General features: G+C 38.6%; 1 protein-coding gene across 1 annotated transcript in view; it reads left to right on the forward strand.

Annotated features, from left to right (window-relative positions):
• Positions 1 to 6,250: 6,250 nt before the first annotated feature.
• NUCB2 (nucleobindin 2) overlaps positions 6,251 to 23,625 on the forward strand; it is a 31,462-nt gene continuing 14,087 nt past the window's right edge. The window contains exons 1-7 of the mRNA XM_035550001.1: positions 6,251 to 6,460; positions 13,429 to 13,572; positions 14,925 to 15,032; positions 16,338 to 16,464; positions 19,756 to 19,859; positions 21,550 to 21,735; positions 22,386 to 22,476. Of these exons, the coding sequence (XP_035405894.1) occupies positions 13,429 to 13,572; positions 14,925 to 15,032; positions 16,338 to 16,464; positions 19,756 to 19,859; positions 21,550 to 21,735; positions 22,386 to 22,476 (760 nt within the window). The 5' untranslated portion in view covers positions 6,251 to 6,460. The remainder of the gene's footprint in view (positions 6,461 to 13,428; positions 13,573 to 14,924; positions 15,033 to 16,337; positions 16,465 to 19,755; positions 19,860 to 21,549; positions 21,736 to 22,385; positions 22,477 to 23,625) is intronic.

Below are 23,625 nucleotides of genomic sequence, written 5' to 3' on the forward strand. Positions count from 1 at the left end.
AACACACTTGTTCCTGCAACCACAGTACGCTACCATTTACTTCTTGTTTCTCTTGCAGTTTATGTCATTTCCAAGCCCCCCCCATTTCAGCTGGGAGCTTTTACAAGCTAAGAGGTCTTACCTCCTTCTTAAGCAAGATATCATTCCTCATCTTTTTGCAACATTTCCATGTTGATGCAAGTCTAAAGTTATCCTCATGTGCTGTACCAGTATTCATTTGATTTTCCCTCCACCTTAAAGAGTGAAACTTGTTTTTTGAAACTAAGTTATCTTCCTCAACTCACTCTGTCTTTTCCTCCAGAATACATTATAGCTCTTGCCTCAGCTATAACTATAAATATTTAGGCAGCAAGATCACACCTGTTTCTCTGACCACATTCCCTTCTTTGTTTCTAGAATGCCCTGCATTTTTACCAGACTTTGTTAAACATGCGTGTAAAGCTTCCTCTACATAGAGAAAACTGTCAACGTAAAGCTAAAATTGTCAAAGAAGCCTTCCTTCCCCTATTTCTAGCTGTAAGCCCTGAGTCGCTGGCTTACTTCTTTTGAAAAATATATTTTAAGTTTCAGAGAAACAGAGATATTCAAAAACAGTAGTCCTAGATCTAAACAAATGCTTAAATGTTTTGCTGCACTGCAACCTATATATTCTTGTTTTCAGATTATTTGGCTGCTAAGTTTAAGAGTTGTTGAATTTAAAAGCTGTGTCTGGTTAAGCATGTTTACCTCCATAAAACCCATCCAATTGCAACAGAATCCTTTTTGATCAGATCAAAATTTATTATTTTTATTCTAAAGGAGCCGTCTTATTAAAATTCAGCAAATAAAATTTTACATTACGAAAGCATTTCTTTATCCTCACACTTTTCAACCCTAAGTTCACAGTATTTTGTTTTTCTTTTCACTTAGAATACACAGAAACATTTTTAACCTTAGATAATCAGTCTAATAATTAATGCTTCATACAACAAAATCTACAGCAGAAGGCCAACTAGATACATGCCCAAGAAAGGACAGGCAGAAGATGACAGGATAGCTTTAGAGTTACAACTTGCATAGACGGAGGTTTCTTGTTCTGTGTCTGAACTGTTCAGCACCTAATAGAAAGAGGTCCCAGAGTTCCTACTACTGCAAAATAAATAGCAGTAATAAGGATAACTCTTCTTTATTCTAGATTTTTTTTTGTCAGTGTGAGAAGATAATTTCATTTCTACCTCTCTAAATTAACTAGTGTAATGAAATTTTCCTCAAGCAATGCAATAAATACATTCTTGTTATATGTAATGTAATTATAACTAACACCAGAACAGGTTGAAGAGGTATCTAATAGCTAACCAGAACAATCCACCAGTTTTTTTGTTCCAGTTAATCACAGGACATGACCAGAAGCACATCCACCAAGAGACCAAACTGCAGGCACTCCCAGTCACAAGACAGGCACACATCCCACCCCATGGCTGTGGTTGTGCTGCCAGATGTGTGAGGGGGCATTGGTGCAGCCCCAGAAAACCAAGGATACACCCTACAGTTAAACCCCTCCACCCTTGAGTTAAAGCAGGTTCCAGCCTGAAATGAAATAGCCACAGTGTGTGAAGAAAAATAAGCAGCATAACTAAGCTAAAGTACTTGTCAACTTGTCAAACTGAATGTGAAAACTATCCTGAAATAGTCAAACCTATGATGGATGTCTTCTCCACTCCAAGCAGCAGGATTTACAACAACATGGGACCTGCAAGAAGAAAAAAAAAAGATCTTCTTGTTTCTAGAACCTCAAAATCTTTCTGCTTTTTTCCCTACCGAGAGCTGAGATCTCAAGCTTTGTGCAGAATGGCTGCCATGATGTAAGAACATGTTGTGATTTCATTCATGGAAACTTATTCATGAATTCACACCTTTGTCTTACAAGGCAACAGATTAGAAATATTCCCTCTGCTCAGCCAGGAACGGGTTCTTAAAAGTGATAGCAGTTTTCAGCTGTGAATTGCAACTTTTGGGCTAGCTCTGTCCAAAGTCTTTTGCTCTAGATTTCATCAGGCTTGTAGTAGCCAAAAATAATATACAATGCTACTGCAGTTCTGCAGTAGAAAGAGGTATCTTACAACAGTAAGCTCACCTCAGTTGTACAGGGATTAATAAAGCAGACCCATATATCAACTACTAGAGTAAGACAACTTCCATATCTGTTAACAACAAAAGATCTGGCACACTTTGAGACAAATATTTCTCCCTGACTAGAAGACAGAACGAGCAATTACAAACAAAAACCCACAACCCTGTAATTGCACCCTTTTAGATTTGTGAAGTACTATTAACAGCCTGAAGGTTACTGAATTTTCACCTAGGAATCGTGCTGAACTCCTCCGTAAATCCATAAGTCCTCTACACCCATATTAGTCAGAAACTCATACCACAGCCTAAATGTAAGGAAGTAATTTTGTTGAGAGAAAGTCTAGCCTTGTTACAACAGGGGCCAACACCCAACAAAATACGTAACTGGTACAGAACAAGCATCCAGAAAGCCAGGATATGGCCATAACTGATAAACCAATTAAGCCAATAACTACATTTGGATACAGACTTTCCAACTGCTTACACATATAAATAAACCTGGGTAGTATTAACCACTGAGAACATGAACTATACTTGTTCAGACTTGGGAAAGATTCCAGGCACAGGTTTAACACAGAAAGAAAATGCATGGGCCATACGCCAGGCTAACAGAAACCTCATACAATTCCTTGGAAACCAATGCCTCCTCAGGCAGACATGAACCACAGCAGAGACTCACCAGTGAATTAAATGCATTCTTACCTGTCACTTTCATATGAAATCCACAGCCCAGATCCTCCCCCTGACTCCCCCCCCCCGCCCCATTCTAGATAAATTAGGCATTTAACCATGACACTCTTGAATTTACCATCACTATTTCATTTCCATTTCAGGTCTGTGGTTATGTCTATTAACTCACTGCTGTTGAGAAACAGAGAAAATTACTTCAGCAGCCTCATTTCAGTGGCCAGCAGGTACTTGTACACGTCACAGGAAACCACATGGTGTGCTAGTTAAACATGACTTTCTCAATAACACCCCTGCCACGGTCAGAAAGGCATGGAGAACAGACATTCCCCCACCCTTCATTTCTAGGTGTTTTTTCCCCAATTCAATTGAGAAGTTATACGGCTTTAATACGGCTTCTGTCACTACTGCTGCTTGTGGTGGAGAGAACTGTGCGGGGAAAAAAAAAAATGCTTAGCACCAACAGTTACTCCGGACAGCCTTGAATTTACCATCTGACTCTGTGGTTGAAACAGAAACTAGTGCTAATAAGTTAGCCTTTCTACACACTTTTACTCTGAAGAAGTAAAACTTTCTGCTGTTAATGGCAAAAGTAGCATCTGTCATTGCACTTCCCAGAGCAGAGAGACAGAAGAGCAAGGCTCAGGATGCAGAATTTAGGACTCCTGCATCAGAGACATTTCACTACCTAATGCTCTACCAGTGGGAGTTGTAGTATCAATAACCTTCCACGAAATAATAAAAGAATAACACCAAAAAAGTATCAAGGGCATTCTGGTATACAGAAGCCCTCTTCAAATTCTCCCTATTTCACAGAATCACAGAATCGTCTAGGTTGGAAGAGACCTCCAAGATCACCCAGTCCAACCTCTGTCCTAACACTAACAAAACCTCCACTAACCCATATCACTAAGGACTACATCTAAACGTCTTTTAAAGACCTCCAGGGATGGTGACTCAACCACTTCCCTGGGCAGCCCATTCCAATGCCTAACAACCCTTTCAGTAAAGAAGTACTTCCTAATATCCAACCTAAACCTCCCCTGGTGCAACTTTAGCCCATTCCCCCTCGTCCTGTCACCAGGCACGTGGGAGAACAGACCAACCCCAACCTCTCTACAGCCTCCTTTAAGGTACCTATAGAGAGCGATGAGGTCTCCCCTGAGCCTCCTCTTCTCCAGGCTGAACAACCCCAGCTCCCTCAGCCGCTCCTCGTAAGCCTTGTTCTCCAGACCCCTCACCAGCTTCATTGCCCTTCTCTGGACTCTCTTGAGTACCTCGATGTCCTTCTTGTAGCGCGGGGCCCAAAACTGAACACAGCACTCGAGGTGCGGCCTCACCAGAGCTGAGTACAGGGGGACAATCACCTCCCTAGACCTGCTGGACCTATTTTTACTACCATACTGGAACAGCATAACAAAATGGTAGAAAAGACAGTCATACTCTGCCATACTATGTCCAGTGCAAAGAACTGCGTTTCTCAATTCCAGATTAAATCAACTACTTCCCTTGCAATACTGAAATCCTAAGTGGTTTTCAAACCTTGCAGCTTCCTGAATGCTTAAACTGAAGTAACGGTTAAACATCCAAAGACTATTTCTTAAACCACCTGAAACAGCAATCAAACAGCTTTAGAAGATATGTAGCCAACCCCAGCGGAGCTCAAATCTAAACAGACCCCCAGATCCCCCCCCCAAACCCAAAGGAATTAAATAGAAAGAGAAAAGGTTAAAAAGCAAAAGCCAGAAAAAGTAGAATCAATCTTAAATGCATTGACATCTTGTAAATTGTAACAGAAGAAGAAACTGAATAGACATAAAGCAGGAAATCATAACAGAACAAACTTAGTCATTGCATTAAAGTGAACAAATGTATTTTAATCTCATAGAATACACCAAGATGCATTTTCCTGCATTCAGACATGTCCCATATTGATAAAGTCAATAGTGAAAGGATTATTGCATGGGCACCCTGGCCACAGATATTTTTACTATCGTGTATTCTAAATTAGCCCTCAAAGAGCTTGGCATTGTGCCTGACAGGGGAAAACAACATTGTATGTCCTATATTACCATAAGCACCAAGGGCACGCTTCCACCCAGCTTCTTTTTTCTTTGATGCCAATAGTGGTTCCACCTGTCCCCCATGCTCCCCTTCTTCACTGTTCCTAGTAGTTGGGAAAAAAGGCATGCCTTTTAAATACAAGAAAACAAACTGATCTATCTTGCAACCTTGCAACTTCTTATTCAAATGCCAAAGTAGCGTGGCAGAACAGCATGAAGATGGCAGTAGGAAGATGGTGGTGTCAGCTTCTTCGGCTGGCACAGCTGCTGGGGATAAAGGGGCACAGAATGGCATCCTCCCCTGTCACAGACTACTTCTTTCTCACAATTATATTTCACAGAAAGCAAAAGGGCAAACTGTGCCCTTGTAGCTGTGTTATAAAAACCTAGCTGTACTATAACACTCAGCCAAGCTGCAAAAGGTGAGGACGACTGCATTCCCAGCAGCTCCACGTCACTCAGGGAAACGTCAGCCAGGGCACCAGAACACGTAACACAAACGCTCCTGACAGCACGCAGGTGACGACACTGGGCCTGTGCCATGCAGTCAGGGCACCGTGTCCCTGCTGACAACCAGGCACATTTGTGTGTATATATATATATGTGTGTGTATATATATATACATATATATATAAAAATGTCAAAGGTCTAGTCCCAGACAGCTCTCCTCCTGCAGCATTGAGGTATTCCCAGACAGGACATGGAGCAGCAAGCTTGCAGGTTCTTTTTGTACAGATTTTTGGCACGTTTTCAACTGGGCTTTAAGTATCGCGTGCTTGTTTCAGTTGTGCCATTAAAAAGGCTGCTTACATTTTTATAGTAAGCTGCTCGTGATTACTGAACTGCTCACATGAATTCATGCACAATCAATTCCAGGGCTTCCAGGTCCCAAACCAATGGTCTGCAAGCTAGTAAAGGACATTAACTAGCCACAAGACTGTTTCTGAAGTGGAAAACGTTGTGGGAAAACATCATTCCATAGTATCGAGCAGTATTTTCTGGAGAGAGGGGGAAGGTGCGAGCAGTACTAGCCCCGTTGCTTTAGTAGCTCTCTGTCACCGCAGGTGTCGTTATTTACAGCTCACACCCCCCTTCTCTCCCACACGCATAACCCAGTGGCTATCAAGAACCACTTGGGAACTCCTTGAATTGCTAAACAGTTGATTTTTCCTCGTTTCTATGAAATGCTGTGAGAAGTTATTAAAAAAAGAAAAGGGCAGCCGGATCGCACCTCAGCCCGCGCAGCCCCCCTCCAACTGCGTTCCCGCCTCCCGCTGCCAGCCCCGCCTCGCGCCGGCCGCCACGTTCCTGCTCCCCCCCCCCGCCCCGGATTGGGCGTCCGGCGTTGCCCAATCGGAGCTCTCCGCGACGGCCGCGCCGGGGTCAGGCCCGGCCAATCGCGGCGCCCCGAGGGGCGGGACTTGTGCCCATGGCAACGGGAGCCGGGGCCGCCGGAGCGCCGTTGGGCCGCCACACCGCACCGTGCCGCGCCGCGTCGTACCGGGCCTCGCCGCGTCCCGCAGCCCCTGAGGAGCCCCCCGGGACCCCCCTCCGCGCACTGCAGAAGCAGCGGCCGCTGTGCCGCCGCCGGGCCCCGCGAGGTACCGGGGGGTTGGAGCGGGCGGGGGCCTTGGCGCGGTGCGGCTCCTGTCAGGGGCAGCGGCGGGTAACGGCCGCGCCTCCCGTCGGGCCGGGCCAGGCCGGGGGCTCCTGGCGCCTGGCGGGGTCGCTGAGGGGTCCCCGGCCGCCCTCGGCTCCGCCGGGCCGCGTGAGTTGAAGGGCTCCTTCCCCCGGCCTCCTGAAACGGCCCCCGGTGCCTGAGGGGCGACGCGTGCCGCGGGGAAGCAACGCCCCGCGTTCCCGAGGTCAGCATCGCGGCCCCCGGAGTGGGGCAGCGGAACCCCCAGGAGCGAGCACGGCCTGGGGCTTGTTGGGGGTCTGTTGGGCTTCGCGGGGCCTCAGGGTGCTGCAGCTGGGAGCAGTGTGAGTCTCATTCGCTTCTAACCAGGTTAATTGACGTTAAAATGGGAGATAACGCAAAGTTTCAAACTAATACTGGCCATTGGTCTGCTTAAAACTTCGTGATTAGATGAGAAGGCATCTGGCATAGGCACCCGATGTAAACTTGCTTGTGGCTTGATGTTCTAATGCAAGTTGGCAGGTGATTATTTTGGTGTATTCAGAAAAGCCCATTGAGGAAATAGAAACTCAGCAACAACAACAAAAGATTGTTTTTGAATAAGAGTCAGAAAAAGTTTCCATAACTTGGCTGTGTAGCAATGGCGGTGTTGATGAACATAAGCTTGCGATGCACTTTAAACATATTTAAAAGTTTTATTTCAAAAGCTGCCCCCAAGCGATGTGTACATAACTTAAACTGTAATCATGAAAGGGAGCACGGTAGTTCTCTGAGGTAACAAAAAATGTAAAATATTATAATATTGACTCAAATATCAGAGGTGTGAAAATATTGACCTATACTTATAGTGATATACTGACTAAACAAACATGCTTTAAAAAAGAAAGATAAAATCCTTTACTGTTAACTTGAAAGCCTGTATCAGCGTTGCCTTGATTTGAATGCCTGTGCAACAGTGGTGCTTATCTAGTGAATTATTGTGCTCTCGTCTATTCGTTTGCTCAGTAAGCAGAAGAGATCTCTGTGAAGCTCCTGTAAGATGCATACCAGACACAAGCCTTCCACATGGGGTTATGCTTATCTGTAGCTAAAACCACTGCCAGGTACTTAAGCCAAATCAAAGTAAATTACAGGCAAAATTCACGTTAATTTCAACAGGAACAGTTCTTGTTCTTCTGCAGTATGCATGGTTTGGCAGTTGGAAGAATGAAAGAAATAGCATCTTATTAGAACAGCTGTACAGTTGTAAATATTTGTCTTCATAGGTAATTCAGGCAATGTATAGTCTATTTTTGTGATTCCATTTCTCATGCTTTATGTTCTTTATAAAATGAGTGAGATATCTTTGCACATTTGTGTTTCTAAAAGTGTAGAAATCAATGTGAAGTAGATTATGGAAATAAATCTCATTAGGCAACTACCATTAAGTGCCCAAATATTTTTTAATCTGGCTCCATTTTGTCAGATGTAAATTTGTTCTTGTTGGCTATGTTCTGTTTTCTTACCGAAGGGGGAAAAAAAGGCTATTGAGGTCCTGATGCAATCAAGGTTTACTTTAGTGTGGTCATTTCTTGCTGTCTAGAGCAAAATGTGTACTAGTGGGTCATCACATAGAATAACTGAAATAATTTTTGATTTGAGGTTAGAGTAAAAGCAAACTTTTACAAGCAATATTTCTGTTGCAGGTGGTAACATGTTTGAAATGAGGTTGGTTTTTGTGCCAGCACTAACAAAATTGCTGCTTGCACTTACCCAAAATGAATTTGTGAGATTCCAGGTTTGCTGTCGTATTTGTTCTATATGTGAAGTTACTATACTATAGGAAGCTACATTTCATAGTGTTTTTTTTTAATATGCCTTTTAAGTTGATCAGAATTTTTATCAGATGTGCACTGAATTCAATGCAAGTTTATGCTTGCATGTTAGCTTCAGAAATCTTTTTTTCTGAGACAACTTTACTGTAAAGAATTGATAAAATGAACCAAGTTTTAAAAACAAGACTAACACTAAGTATTCTTCAGTTTGTAAGATAGCTTTATAGACACTGATATTTATTTTTCTAAAACAATGATGTTAGTTTCTTGGAGACGAGTATTATATAAATATGCATGTGTATTTGCGTGCACACAGGTTTTTAAATATATTGCCCCTAGAATTAAAAACAGTTGTCCTCTCAGGCTTTACTTCTGACAGATCTAAGCGTGTGTAGGAGCAGTCTGTATATGTTTTGCTTCTGTGCTATCCTTATTTCTGGAGAGAAAACTATAGTTACATTGAAAACAGTATGTGGTTCTTTCTCACTTGAACATTCATATTTTGTTACGACATAGGATCTCCCAGCATTTCAGTGACTCATTTAATAAAACAGCTGAACAGTATTTTTTTAAAAAAAAAAAAAAATAGGTTCTGTCAGGAAATGTTGTACTACACACAGCTGAGGCATGCTGTCTTTTCTGAGAAGCTGAAAAAAGAAGCTGTTCTATCAGCCAACTTCTAAATGTAAAAAGGATGAAGCAGGAAAACTTTGTTGAGAAGTGAGAAAAATAAATACAAGAGTCAAAAGAAAAAAATTTAAGTAAGCATGGTGAGAAGGAAGGATTCCACTGTCTTTATATGTACTTAAATGATATTGTTTAAATAATGTCATATTTATACACAACCTTAAAAAGCTCCTTGAAAAAACAAGGAGCGCGTCCTAGTGCAGAGAACCAAGTGGGGTGTACTCTAACAGAAGATTAGGACAGGACGTCCAGATTGAAACCTGTGGGATACTGCTGATGAGGGCTAGAAAAAAGGAGGAACATCTGAATCATGGGATTAATGGACAACTTTGACAGAATAGAAGTACGTGAAGGATAGTGAAAGGAAAACTGTTGCTGCCTTGTGTGGGTGGGACTTTTACTGAAAGAGGAGTGATGGAAAATGATGATTACATACTAATTTTTAAAAGGATTAAATGCATTTAGGAAGAAAGGTATGCAGCTGGTTTTGTATTTTGAAAGGTAACTTGGAAAATTACTGCAGATCATAGACACTTCACTTTTCATGTTACTTTCTGCGCATGTTTTCAAGGAGAAATCTAGATCTAGAGGTCTGGTAACCTAACAAAAGGACATCTGCACCACAGCCAGAGTTTTAGCTTAGCCTCTTGAGCTGAAAGGAACTTTTCCGCTTGCTTCTCAAAACTGTTTCCACATTTTATCTGTGCTAATACCAGTTTAACTTATGGAAGGACATTGTGGAAAAAGATGCATTATCTGTAGATTCATTAGCTTTTATCTGTGGCTGAGGTATGGTAGCTTACAGTACCTGCACAGCAAGCTTCCCAGAAAGAACATGATAACGTTGATGTTTCAGGTATCTCCAAACAGAAAATGTGGCAGAAGAATAATCACTTTATGCCTATTTCAAACATTTAAAGTACATTTTTTATGATTTTATGAGCTAATCACTATATAAATTTTCAAATAATTTTTTAAAGAAATAGAAAAAATACATGGAATTAAACATTCTGTAAGCTGTGAAATTGTATGTGCAGGTATATCACTCAGGTGACAGCTAGCTCAAACTGCTAGGAGTGCTTTGTCTCGTTCAGATATATTTGTAATATAATAATATTCTAGTACTGAGTTCAGAATATTCTTAGAAACACGAGGATCAGTGGATGGGATCAATGGATTATTGTATCCATTTATTGTGTTTTTTTTTAAAGCAGCACTTCCTATGAAGATTGTTGACATTTCCAACAATACAACATTAAAATAAGAAGCCATAGTACAGCTGTGACTGTAGAGAATATTGCAATCATCTTCTATGTATGCGCCATTTCTCACAGGTTTAATTACTTCCATATCAGATACAGCAGGCATGCAGCAAATTTTGTGAATAGGTAGGCTTATTCTGCAGATCTGAATTTAAGATTACATTACCCATCATGGTGTATACACTGGTGTGGCAAGTGCAAACATGCAATGTAACGTTTACAGCGCTTATCTGCTTATCTGCTGAGTTTCTAGATGTGCAGATGCTGTACGCTGCTAGCACTGTATGTGTTTGCCTATCTCAGATGTTGGACATTTGCTTCTTAAAACCTATTTGTTGCTTTGCTAGGAAAGCAACGGAGACATCAGTACCAGAACTATGCTGTTTTCTGGGCAAGAGTTAGGTGAATGAAAAGTAAATTTTGTTTTAAAAAAAAAAAAAAGTAAATGTATTATAATCACCCGACAGCTGTGTAAAATAGGTGTGCTAATGCCATGCTTTGTTGCCTGTGTTAATGTGGCTGGAAGTAGTAAGTAAAGCTTTAGAAGCTGCATTTTGTACTTATCTTTCAAAGCTCATAGCTGTTCATGATCCAAATGTCCGATTCTTTTCCACTGGAGTTGATAGGAATTTGTGATTGAATTTAGTGGGAGCAAGATCAAGGTTGCTGGCAGACATCCTACTTCTTGTCTTTTCCACTTGTATTTTTTCTGTTCAGACAAGTACATTGGTGGCTCTTTTTCCTGCTGACTACCTCATTCTTTTAGCTCTCACTAAGAGTTTTTTTTTTTTTAAATGCTTCCTACTCAGAGAAGTTTTTACTTGGTTTTCCTCCCAAATATTGGCTTTGTTTGTAAACTACAGTATTTGTCAGTTCTGGAGCACTACATTTATTGTTAGTTCTCTCTATTTGTTACGAGTATAAATGTTTGTTTATATCTTTATCATTTTAGAACTTAGTTAATTTGGAAAGATGAGTTTTCTTGTTTATGATGCAAGCAGACTAGAGTTTTGCTACCTTTTAATCTTGATAGGCTACGTGTCTTTTACTAGAATCACTTAATTTCCAAATGAAAATCGTAACAATAGCTCTGTCTATCTTTAAGATAGTAACCATTGAATTATTAAAGTCAGCTGGTAGAATTTAAATTTCTCTTAAGGTATGAAATAGCAGCAGGAAGAATAGCAGTAACGGTAGGCTAAAGCAAGGCCACTGTGGCTGAGCAGGAACATCTTTGCTGTGCTTCATGTACCACTGATGGCAGTGCCCAAATTGACATTGCTCCCCTTCTGCAGCACTGCGATTGGCTGTTGACTTGGTGGCTCCTGGTCCTTACAGAGGAAACCCCATTGTTGAGTCAGCATCAGTCATCTTTAGATCTACTCTAAAATGCCTGGAAAGGGATGGGCATCTTGGAATGGGTTTCTCAAAAGTCAGGAACTGCTGAAGGTAGCTGATAACAGGCTGGGCCTCAGGTGAACTCTTAATAACAAAGTACTTACTGGAACAAAAAACAGTACCCCATTTTTCTCTCATCCTGCCTCTCATCACTTCTCTCTAGTAGCTGAATTTGAGAATCATGCTGTTTTCTCCTACAGCTGACTTTGCAAGAGGCCTGGTTTCTCTTTTCTAATACACATCAGAGTAGCGTGTTCAGTGAGTCAGTTTGGACTGTCACTGTGACTGTCTAAAGGTTGACTTGTCTTAGTCACCTGCTTTTACAGAGGTAAGTTTTGATATTTTTTTATAGTCTTGGAGTATGAGATACATAAATACAGTAACTGTCTTCACTAGGTAATTATTTTTTATTTTAATAAATGTATTGCCAATTTACTCATTATAGCACAGGTGGTATAAACAGGTGGGTTCCTCAAAGTGCTACTGGAAATCCTGTGTTAGGCAAAGTAGTCTGTAAGGTCAGCTGTGATGATAGAGATGTTTTTGTTTATCTACTTTGCCTTCTCTGCTTTTAATTCTTTATGGTACTTGTGGATTTTTATTTATTTATTTTTGCCTGTTGTATCAACATGGCGACAATACGAACATCCAGTACACAACGTGAAACAAAATTCCTCAATGGGCAGTAGATAGCCTTTTTTTCCAGAGCAGTGTATCACATCAACTAGATGTCAAAAACAATTTGTGGTATCATCCAATCTCTCCGATTATGTATAACAGCATGAAATTACAAAGACTGGTATTTTCAAAGAAACCCAAATTGCCCGTGAGCACCAATCCCACTGAAAGCCAGCAGATCCAGTGGCATTCAGTCTGATTAAGGCTTTTGTTGCGTAAGCTTTGTGACTGCTGTAGTTTAAGATGATACAGTTCCAGTTGCCCATCCTAAATCTCTGCTAGAGGTTACTGATCCCTCATACGAGGGTTGTCAGACCAACGTATTTGCTTATTCCTTAGTTTCAGTTCAGTTTGACCACGTTATATATCAGTTTTCTTGAGCAGCAAGGGGAAGAAGTCCTCAGAACTTAAGTGTGCTCCCCTCATCTTGAACTGGTGATCCCCATCTCTACAATTTACATGTCCTTAGAAGTCCCTAGGAATGACCTAAGCCAAATTAATCTGACTTTCTAGTGGGGATCTGACAAGTGCTGACATTGAATCCAATACACTCAACGGGGCAGCAACAATAGCTCCTGCCATCCCATCTGGTAGTGATCAGATGTTAGTTGTTTTTTTAAAATTGAAAGTAACAGGTATTTGCTATAACTGAACAGAATCCATTATTCTTTTTGCTGAGGATGTGATTAATAAAAGAGAGTTTCAGAGAATCCTTGTCATTCTCAAGCCTATAAAACAAAAGATGGATAAGTAGGTGTATTTTTACCTTCAACTATTGCCTAGTCTCCAATAAAAGAGAGAATATCATCTCTGTATTTCCCTTTTCTTAATTTTTCTTCTTTCATGTACTACTTTCATGAATAAAGCATATCAACAATTAACACTGTATTTAATTCTTTGAGTTCCAGTGTTCCCTGAGAGCAGTAGAACACGTGAGAAGGTTGTTATAATAACTATATGTTATTATATAGTATAATATATATAATAACTATAGGTTATTGTAGGTGTCTATGTAGGAACGTCAAAGAATTCTAATCAGTACAGTATGATAACATCACTTACGTTATTTTTGTGACTTGGTCTTGTTTCAGATGAAGAGGCAATCTCTCCTGCCCCAGCAATGTGTTTTGCTGATGACATGTCTCTTAGTGGCTTTGGAAGCTGTACCTATAGACATAGATAAGACAAAAGTCAAAGGAGAAGGCCATGTAGAAGGAGAGAAGATAGAAAATCCAGTAAGTATAATGAAATTAATCTAATTAAGTAGTTTGTACTAATTGTTAGTAATCTGGTTATAGCAGCCCTCTGTCTTGAAATTTAGATTTTTTTACTGGAGCTATATGCAGGAAAGAAATGAATATTAGCTGATATTTTCAAACAGTCTACCATCTGCTGTAGTGGGGCTCCATTTAAATTTGTTCTCTTTTCTTAGTTATTTTCTGTGAGCTGCTAAAGGTGAGGTAGCAAAGTGAATGAATCCCCCAGTTTACAACAGGAAGCACTGCTTATTTTTCCACAGAGACTTCTTTCAAAGTGGTGGCTTAGGAAATTCCATTCAATGTTTCCAGTTCAATGCTTCAAATAGAACAGGAAAATGTTTGATCAGGGGAATACAGTTAGCTTTTACAAGTACGAAGTTTTTTCAACAACAGACATACTGTGTTTGTAAGTGCTACAAGCATGTTGAATGAAAACACATTGGAGATCTTGTACTTGCTAAAGTACTTTGTAATGTACTAAAGTAATGTACTTGCAGATTTTTTTTTCAAGAAACAAATCTCCAGTATCAGCTTTTAATAGCTGAACAATAACGTTGTTCCATGAAAGCCAAATAATCTCTTGTTGAAGCAGATTTTTTTTTCCAAAATGGAATTATTGAGTCTAGCAGTTGTATTTCCACTGGATTGGCCTTATTGAGAGTGTTTCATTTGCCCCACAGCATCACAGGAAAATGCATAAAGAGAATATAGCATATGCCACAGGAACGTGAACTGACCTAGTGTAAACTTTACCTAATAGGTTAAGTCCTGGTTGTAGCTCTGGTTCATCTGCTCTCAGCTGTGCAGTTTCAGTAATCTCATACTTGTGTTAAATGTTTCCCAGACATATCTGCTTATTTTTTGAAAGATACGCTGATTAAAGCCAAGTAAAACTTCTGGTCGTTGCTTCTGGCAGACTGGGGTGGCTGTCTTTGTAGAAAGATTTCTAGGAAATGCAGCAAATAGTCTCTACTTTCTTTTGCATCTGAGGGGAAAGCATAGGCACTATTCTGAACTGCTATTGAAATCATGTAATGAATTAATTGCACTGTTTAAAAAAACAAAACAACACTATATTAACACGACAGATGCTTGCATATGACATGGATTCTTAAATACCTTCCTCCTCTTTGTTGTCAGTTACTGACAAATGAATCATGAGAGTAAGTTGCTATAGGGCAATGATACAGATCAGAAAAATGGAAGATATTTAAGACGGTGTAATCCCTGTGTTGCTGAGAATTGGATTTCAGTTTAATAATTGTATTTAAATGAAGTAAAATATGTGGTAGCGTATTCTTTTCTAAATGTAACCTTCTTTTTTGAAGGATACAGGGCTTTATTATGATGAATATCTCAGGCAAGTAATAGATGTCTTGGAAACAGATAAGCATTTCAGGGAAAAACTCCAGACTGCTGACATAGAAGAAATAAAGGTAGGTACATAATGTTAAGTGAGTCTAATTAAATCCATAATCATAAACTGTGCAAGACAGATGTTGTAATCTATCTTCGTTTTTTCCTTCATACTCCTCTTAGTTTTTGTGAGCTTAAATTTCCTCCCATTTTTCATTTACCTAGGTATTCAACTCTTGCTAGAGCTTTCCCTTTAGTAAAGGGACAGCACGTCTTCTGTTCCTTCAAGAATATCCCTTAGCATAAAACAAAATCTATACTTGAATGCATGGTTTCTGCTTTCTGCCTATCCACTAAAAATCCAGTTTCAGACTCCATCCATGATGTATGTTCATGTACCTCAAAACAGCTGTAAGCCTAGCTCTCATTTGCTTTTTCCTGCTGAGCAATTTGGAACGCTAATTCAGACATAAGGATTTATATGTCTTCTGAGATTAAGATAGTGTATCACTAATTAATATGAAAACATGGAAGAGAATTACAGGAAAGTCTGATTTTGAAGTCTGGGGAAGTTGAGGAGTTGTACTAGAGGTAAAGTCATTGTGTGTAAAGTCCAGAATAACAGACTTCTGGCATTCTCCACTGCTGTCCTTTCTTCTGTGCCAATCCAAATAGCACTCTCTCCAAAACCCCAGTTCATTTTTGTCTTCTATGTTTCAGTTTCTGGCTCTAGGTGGTGGTTGCTCTACTTTCCCCTTTCTAAGCTAGAAATTCTGCAAGGGACAGGTAGGAAACAGTCTGAAGTGATAGACAGAGAGGACTGCTTTCTGCATTTCTTTTAATTTCTCATGGTGCCATTGGCAGTACTTGACTCCTCTTTCTTCTGTGCTACATCTAGTGTAACTCTTGAAGGTTACTAACCATTTGCAGAGACTGATAAATATTCTTGCAGTACATGCTGACGGCTGTCATTGTGCTTGTATCTTTTCCCAAGTCTTTCAGCTGTCATCAAATGTATGGGGAACACAGCATTGTGTGGTTATCTCACAGCCCTTTTGAACTAATTTGAGAACATTTGATCAAGCAATTTGTCACTTCTGTAACTTCATGAGGTATTGCTGCTGCAAGGTCACACTTATGCTCTTTAGGGGAGCAAGATGTTTAGCAATTCTCTTCTCAGAAAGCTTCTGGGATCCTCTGTTTCTACAACTATAAGCTTAAAAAAATTGAATATGCTCTTTGAAAAGAATTTGAGATTTTAATAGTATGGGCTACAGTATTGGCAAAGACTGACAGTAGTCTGCTGTCTTGCAGCTTATCTCTAATGGGAATTGTAAAGGCTACTTTCTTCTAGTTTTGATAGATAACTTTTTTTTTTTTGACAGAGTGGAAAACTAAGTAGAGAACTTGATTTAGTAAGCCACCATGTGAGAACACGGCTGGATGAACTAAAACGACAAGAGGTGGCAAGATTAAGAATGTTAATTAAAGCTAAAATGGATTCTGTTCAAGGTAAGAATACAAAACTTAATTAGGTGAGTTAACAGATGGGGTTGCATTGGACAGGTGCCCAGAATGTAACAGCTATTCTTTCTTTGTTGGCAAAGTAACAACCATAATCTGAAAGTAAGAGTGTCCTTTCTGACCAGGCCAAGGGACAGTAAATATACATCTTTATAGGAAACTGGAGAAAAAAGCCATCTATTTTATAAATAACAACTTGATTCTGGCAGTGGATTTTTCAGATACTTCTAATCCTTTCTCAAGCTTTTCTTTTGTTTTTGTAGCACATCAATTTATAGATTACTCACTCAGAACTAGCATATACTAACTAGACTGTTTCAGAATACAAGACAATGTTTCATGTTTTTGCAGGGTGGAGAATGATTTTTATAGTCAGTTAACACTAAGTTTTCATTTTCTCTTTAAATCCCCTTTCCACCAATAAGAACTGTAGTACAGGTTTATAACAGACATTAAACATTTAAATTCAGAAGATGATTTTTCTTGTTTTTGAGGAAACTTTAAGGTTTTGGATGAAAGAAGAACATTTGGGGTGAAAAAATGATAATTTTTTTACTTGCTAATGAAATTGCTTAAACATATGCAATGTCTCTAAAAGAATAAAGTATACAGGTTTCTGAAGAATCTGATTGGTGTATGTTTGTTTGGGAAATGGTGCTATCCCTTTTCATTTATTGCTGAAGAATTTTTAAAATTTTCATTTACAACTAAGTCTAAGATGCTTATTAGGTGTTACTTTTTGAAGATAATTAGTTGCCCTTAAATAAAGGTCATAATAATGGATTGCATGATCTTGTATCCAAAACTGTTTTTCACAACAAAGCTTGAATAAATAGGACTTAATTTGCCTGTGCAGATTATTTTCTTGCTCATTAAAAACATTGTCATGTTGGAGGAAGGGATCCCACTAAATGGAATAGGTAATATATCAATTTAAAGTACTCCAAGAAAAAGGATCTGTCTTCTAGGCTAATTCCATTAAGCCAAATTTAGAGGTGGTAGATAGGCCGAAGAAGTATGTGTATACAAATTTGTGTCTATGGGGATGTCAGGAAAAAAATCAGATTAATTTGGGAAAGAAGGCATTTTTAGTATACTGCTACCTTTCCAATGAATTTTTTTGGTGTGGCTGTAGTACAATTAATGAATAATGATACAGAGTTTGGTGAGAGCTTCAAGATCACCTTTCTGTCCTTTGTTTTCTCTTCCTGGAAGTTCTAGTCCAGAGAGTGCAGTCCACCAGTAGCTAGACAGTGCAGACCAGACCTCCACAGGAGTCAGTGCATTGCCTCGCGTACCTGTCAGACCCCGTGCGTTGTCCTTCTCAGGTGGTCTTTTAGCTGCCGAGAGCTTGGTCTCATACTCCTATTGCAAGCGAGCAGTCCAGCAACATCATGTTGACACTCACGGTGAGCTAGTTGACAGCAGCTCATGATACCTAGTTGTATTGGTAGTAACTGTATGCTTTGATTTATTTTTTAGTGATTTAATCAACTAGTTAGTTGTAGCCCTCTCTATTTCCATAAATCAACAGTGACTAGCAGAGCATGCTTTAGAAAAAGTTTTTTCCTACAGCAGATCAAGCATAATAAATACATTCTGTTGCCGTGAGAGAGCTTACATTTAGAAAGAATAAGAACAGATTATACCAGTTCAAAATATTCAGATGATTACTAGTGTGAAAGAACAGGAATGGGAAAATATTTCATGAAGTTTGTAGTGGGCCCTGCCAGCAACTACTTCACATCACGCATAACTGCATGGTCAGATTATTTATAAAATACAGCTGTATCTGTATACCTATGCAAAATCTTCTCCATATAATACCATGTAATATCTTAGTCTTCTATCTGTTAAAATACAAAAAACTACTTTCTTCTCAGATGGATCAGGTTAAAAAAAAATCACAAGACTTGAACGTATGTTCTGTCTATGTTGTGTCTTGATCCAGATGTATTTTAAAACATTTGCACCAAGATTCTGCTGAACTGACCAGTACAGGACGCAAGGATGTTAGGGGTTGGGTGACTTTATCCAAGGTCAACTCTTAGATATTACAGTAATGTGGCAAGTAAATGCTGTCAAACAGAATGAGTTGTTTCTCCGTCTTTGTAAGGAATGAAGGAAAACAGGTTTGGGGCTTTTTTTTAATTTAAAAAAACAACTTAAAACTACACTTCCAAAAAGCGTTTCATAAACAGGCTAAGTTGCATATATTTCAGAAAAAATATGATCTCACCAGGGAGGAATGATGTTTGAAATATGCCCCAGCCAGCATTTGCTGTTTTATGATAATACAAATACAGCACTGAGTGTGAGAGAAATAGTTTACCAAGGGATAACAAGTTCAAAATGATATTTTCCATTTTTTTAGAAAACAAATATTCTTTACTAAGACATCTGGTAAAAGCTTGTCAACGTTGTTGCCCAGATCAAAATATATGCTGCTTAAGATAGCATTATTATCTAGCTTTACCAGTTAGAAACTGTGGTAGCAGCTAGAGAAGCTTGTCATCATAGAAGTGTATTTTGTTGTTAGTGCATTGTAGTATTTACATTATTGGGTATAGTCGCTCTCATAAGGAAAGAGAAAATGTTTGCAGCTTTTAGACACAGAACTTGACTCTCCACCGTCTTGCACTTCTTTTGCGCAAATTAAATTTGAATTTCTGCCTATCAGACTTAATATAATTTTAAATCATATATCTGGCCAACAATGTACATACAGTAAGTCATTTGCAAAATGCGCAGGGCAATAGAAGAGTCAGAATTTTCCCAGTTCAGGAGAAAGATGCAAGTTGTTAGTTGAAGTTACATGCAGCATCACAGCTATCTCATTTATACAAAGAAAAGAATAGAATGTCTGTCTCTATGAAGCTCATATTGATTGCACATTTTCTTGCTGGAATTTTAGTGATATGGTTTAGTGGAGGACTTGGTAGTGTTAGGTCAGGGGTTGGACTGGGTGATCTTGGAGGTCTCTTCCAACCTAGATGATTCTGTGAACACAAACCATTATGTTAAATTATTGTGTGGAAGGCAACACCTGACACACTAGAATGAATACAGTGCAAATTGCTGTCAAGTGTGCTGATTTCCTTCAGGTAAAGCCGCTTTGTAAGCGTTACTATAGTTTCCTTTGATAATGAAAAAATTCAGTCCTCAGGGAGCCTGAGGTACTCACAAGGCACAAGCTCCTGCATGAATGTATTTAACTTCCTGATCTTGTTTGCTTTCAACCTTATTTTAACATTTTACATTTGTGCTGTGTTCTTTCAGACACTGGCATAGACCATCAGGCTCTCCTTAAACAGTTTGAGCACCTGAACCATCAGAATCCTGACACATTTGAGCCTAAAGACTTAGATATGCTGATCAAAGCAGTAAGTGCTAGATATCAACTACTCTGGGCTGTTTTTTATTGGTATTATATGTTTTTTCATCTGGTAAAGGCAAACCCTTCTTTATTTACCGCTTTTTTTTTGGTAAAGGTGATATGCAGTTTTCAGTTTCAGAGAAAAGCCAGTTGTCTCCATTGCACTCTTGAAAACTATTGTCAGTGTACATTACACTAAAAAAACCTAAATTTTGGGATGGCATCTTAACCGGATTTGCATTCATGTGCCTGTACAAACAACTTTGAGAATAAAACATGACATTCTGGGAGCAGTTGAATTAGCACAGTTTTGGTAGGGGCATATTTTTCTCAAGTGTATTTTCTGATTTCTATTTCTAAATGATACAGATGTCTCACAGAGTGACATAGTCATCCCTAAATTAGCCATTTGAATTTGGGGATCTGTTATGCCAATGTCAAAGACTACAGGAGAACAGAATTTAAAATACCAATATTAGAAGTTGCATATACTGGGCGTGGAATTTGATGTCCAATTAGCAGATTCAGTATCAATAACAGGCACTTCTTTTTTTGCTGTCCATGTTTATTAAGGAGGTGCAGTTAAGCTAAGCATAGCATAGCTTTTTTTCAACTGCTGGAAAAAATGTTTCCCAAGGGGAAAAAAAGACATACTTTAGAGAACAATACGTGTCTAAGATGGAAACAGCATTTTTATATTTTCGAAGTAAACTTGTTTTTTTTTTTTTTTTTCAAAAAATGAGGTATATTTTAAACTTTCCACACTTCTTGTGGATTTTTTTTGTCCTTAGAGAATTTCACCTCAGTTTTCTGTAAAATTATTTTTATATATTTATTTCTAAATATATTTCTTACCATTTCTGAGCATCACTTCTGGAGAAGTCCTAGTTGGTTAGGAGAAGTATATGCTCCGCAGGACAGTTATTTCACTTATATCATTTATCTTGTCTTCTCTCATCAGCTAAGATACTGACAGAGTGTAAAGGGTATTTGCGGGGGAGGTGTTCTTTGTTTTAGAATTGTTTTTGAAAAGGTACAGTGAATCTGAAAATTGAAATGTAAATAGTGGACAGACAATATCAGGTATGAACATAACTTTGAAAAGCACAGGAATACCACAATATCCTTTAATACCTTGACCTATCTGAAAATAGTGCAACTCTAAATCCCATACAAGTACTTGTCAGAAGTTCTCCCCTCACACCTTTCTCTCTATATAAATGGCTTTGTTGATTTAATCTGTAATAAACTACTGCATAGTAACTTCCATTATTAATGGAGGCACTGTTTTCATTAAGCTCTAGGGTAAGCTACAAGTGATCTTATGCTGCAGTAAACAAGGACTTAATGATACTATTTGAATCCATGCTTAATTAGCACCTACTTAACTTGAGTTAATTTACTATTAATTGATGAGAAAGGATACCTTGATGTCTTCTTATGCAAAAGTTTTCTAAGCAGTTGAACCTTTGCAAATTAAATGCTGTGAAAGTAATAGAGGGAGTGAAGAGAGATGTTTATGTATCACTGTCGTGTGAAAGGGGACCACAGACTAGTCTACCTTGTGTTTAAAAGGGAAACAGCAATATTACCAGCCTTGTCCGTAGACCTGAACAATGCAGGGTTTTTACATAATCATGTATAATGTGTTAACGTAATTATGTGGCATAATCATGTGTACGTATCTATATTTTTAGGCTACAAGTGACCTAGAGAATTATGATAAAACCCGCCATGAAGAATTTAAGAAATATGAGATGATGAAAGAACACGAGAGGAGAGAGTATCTAAAAACACTGGATGAAGAAAAGAGGCAGAGAGAAGAATCCAAATTTGAAGAGATGAAAAAAAAACATGGAGATCACCCTAAAGTTCACCATCCTGTAAGGCTACAGTCTGTCCTTACTTATTTGTAAGGAAACTTTCCTTTCCAGTAAGAAAAAACTAATAAAGGGAAGGGTATATCCTGTTTATTCTCAGGATTTGCTTCTTATTGATGTGGGAGCAGAATGTGGGAAGAGCGCTGAGAGAACATTAGAAAACCCACTATATATACTCGTCTTTTTTTCCTGTATAGGTAGTGTATTTGATGGCAGAATTATTATTTACAAAGAAGCTAAAATTTACAAGGAAGAGGCAAGAAGGGTATTCAAAACAGTAGGAATGCCTTCATGATATACTTGGCCTGCAAAGAACTAATTCAGAGCACCATTTTCTCTAGAAATGGGAAACCGATTGAACTCCCTTGAGCTGTTGTTTGCGGATAAGTCTGTGTGGCCATGGCTGATTATACAGGCATTCCTTTCCACAGAATATGCATTTTCTTGACACTCCCTCTTTCCCTGGGCCTTTCTGTCTAAAGGAAGTATGTGACCCGTGTAAAAAGCAATTGAAGTAAGTTCCATTGATTCTATTTGGAACATGACTAGTCGGGGAAAAAAAAAGCCTTTCAGAGAAACTGTAATGCAAAGTTAAGGCAGTAAAATTACACTTAATCATCTTTTGAATAGTTTTCTTTGTAACCAATCTACAGGGAAGCAAAGATCAACTGAAAGAGGTATGGGAAGAAGCAGATGGACTAGATCCTAATGAATTTGACCCCAAAACATTCTTCAAATTACATGGTAAGAGGTTTGCTTTAGTTTAATTTAATTAGCAAATGTTGTCACTGTTATATTCTGCTGAAGACATTTATCCAGCATGTTTGTATTATGCTAATAAGTCTTAAAACTCAAGCAATTTGAAAGAGTCCAAAATGCATAGAGAAGACAGCTATGTTACTGTTTGAAAGTTTACTGTGGAGTCAAGTGGGGTCTAAACACTGAAAATGAAATTTTGAAGTACTCATAAAAGCAGAGAGCAAATAACCAGAAGTAGTTGCTCAGGGAATTCTGGGTATTCACGTCTGTCCATAACTATAACATTGTTCTCACACCATGCGCTAGGAATAAGTCTTCAGAGGTGTTTGGGGAAAACCCCACTTTCTCAACACCTCAGCAGATAAGTGCCAGACACCCCTTATCTTTGGAATGGTCATAGAACCGCCAAGCCTCTTAAGAAGTTTCAAGACTTCCTTAAAAAACAACTCCAAACTCTCCCTTGATACTCCCTTGCTCTACATTTCTGAGCAGTCTGCAATTAGAACAATGAAATAATAGGAGAGACAAGTATGCATTTCAATAGGCGTTTTGCTTTAAATATGATTATATAAATACGTAACCTTATATTCTGACATTGTTAAATGCTTCATAATAAAGTATCCTTAAGCAGAACCCACCTGGCACTGGACTTAAGGGTTGAACAGTATAAAGAATTTGACTAATGCCAATGATAAATTAATTGAAGGAATGTTCTAGCTTGAGTCTAACCTTTTATCTTGTTTTATTTATATATTTATTATATTTAGATATTAAACATTATTCCTTCTCTCTGGGAAGGGATCTTGAAATGTAGATTTCTGAAAAATTTTGGTAACTATTTTATGCAAGTCTTACCAAAACAGCAGTAACCAAAATAATCTTTTGCCTTAAAGCTGAGTGTATCAAAAACTTCAGAGCAATTGCACAAAAATATTGCATAATAGCACTTATTTGAAGTAGACATTCCCTTTCAATTTCAGATAGCAGTAACAATATATCTATTCAGAGTAGAACATAGCATACAAGGTGGATTGTTGCCAAGTATTCTCTTTCATCAGAAATGTTCATCAAAACTAACTTTAGTGATCTTTTCTTAAGCACTGCACATTTATATAAATTTATACATTATATTTA

The sequence above is a fragment of the Cygnus atratus genome, chromosome 5 (assembly GCF_013377495.2).
Source record: "Cygnus atratus isolate AKBS03 ecotype Queensland, Australia chromosome 5, CAtr_DNAZoo_HiC_assembly, whole genome shotgun sequence".
NCBI classification, from domain to species: domain Eukaryota; kingdom Metazoa; phylum Chordata; class Aves; order Anseriformes; family Anatidae; genus Cygnus; species Cygnus atratus.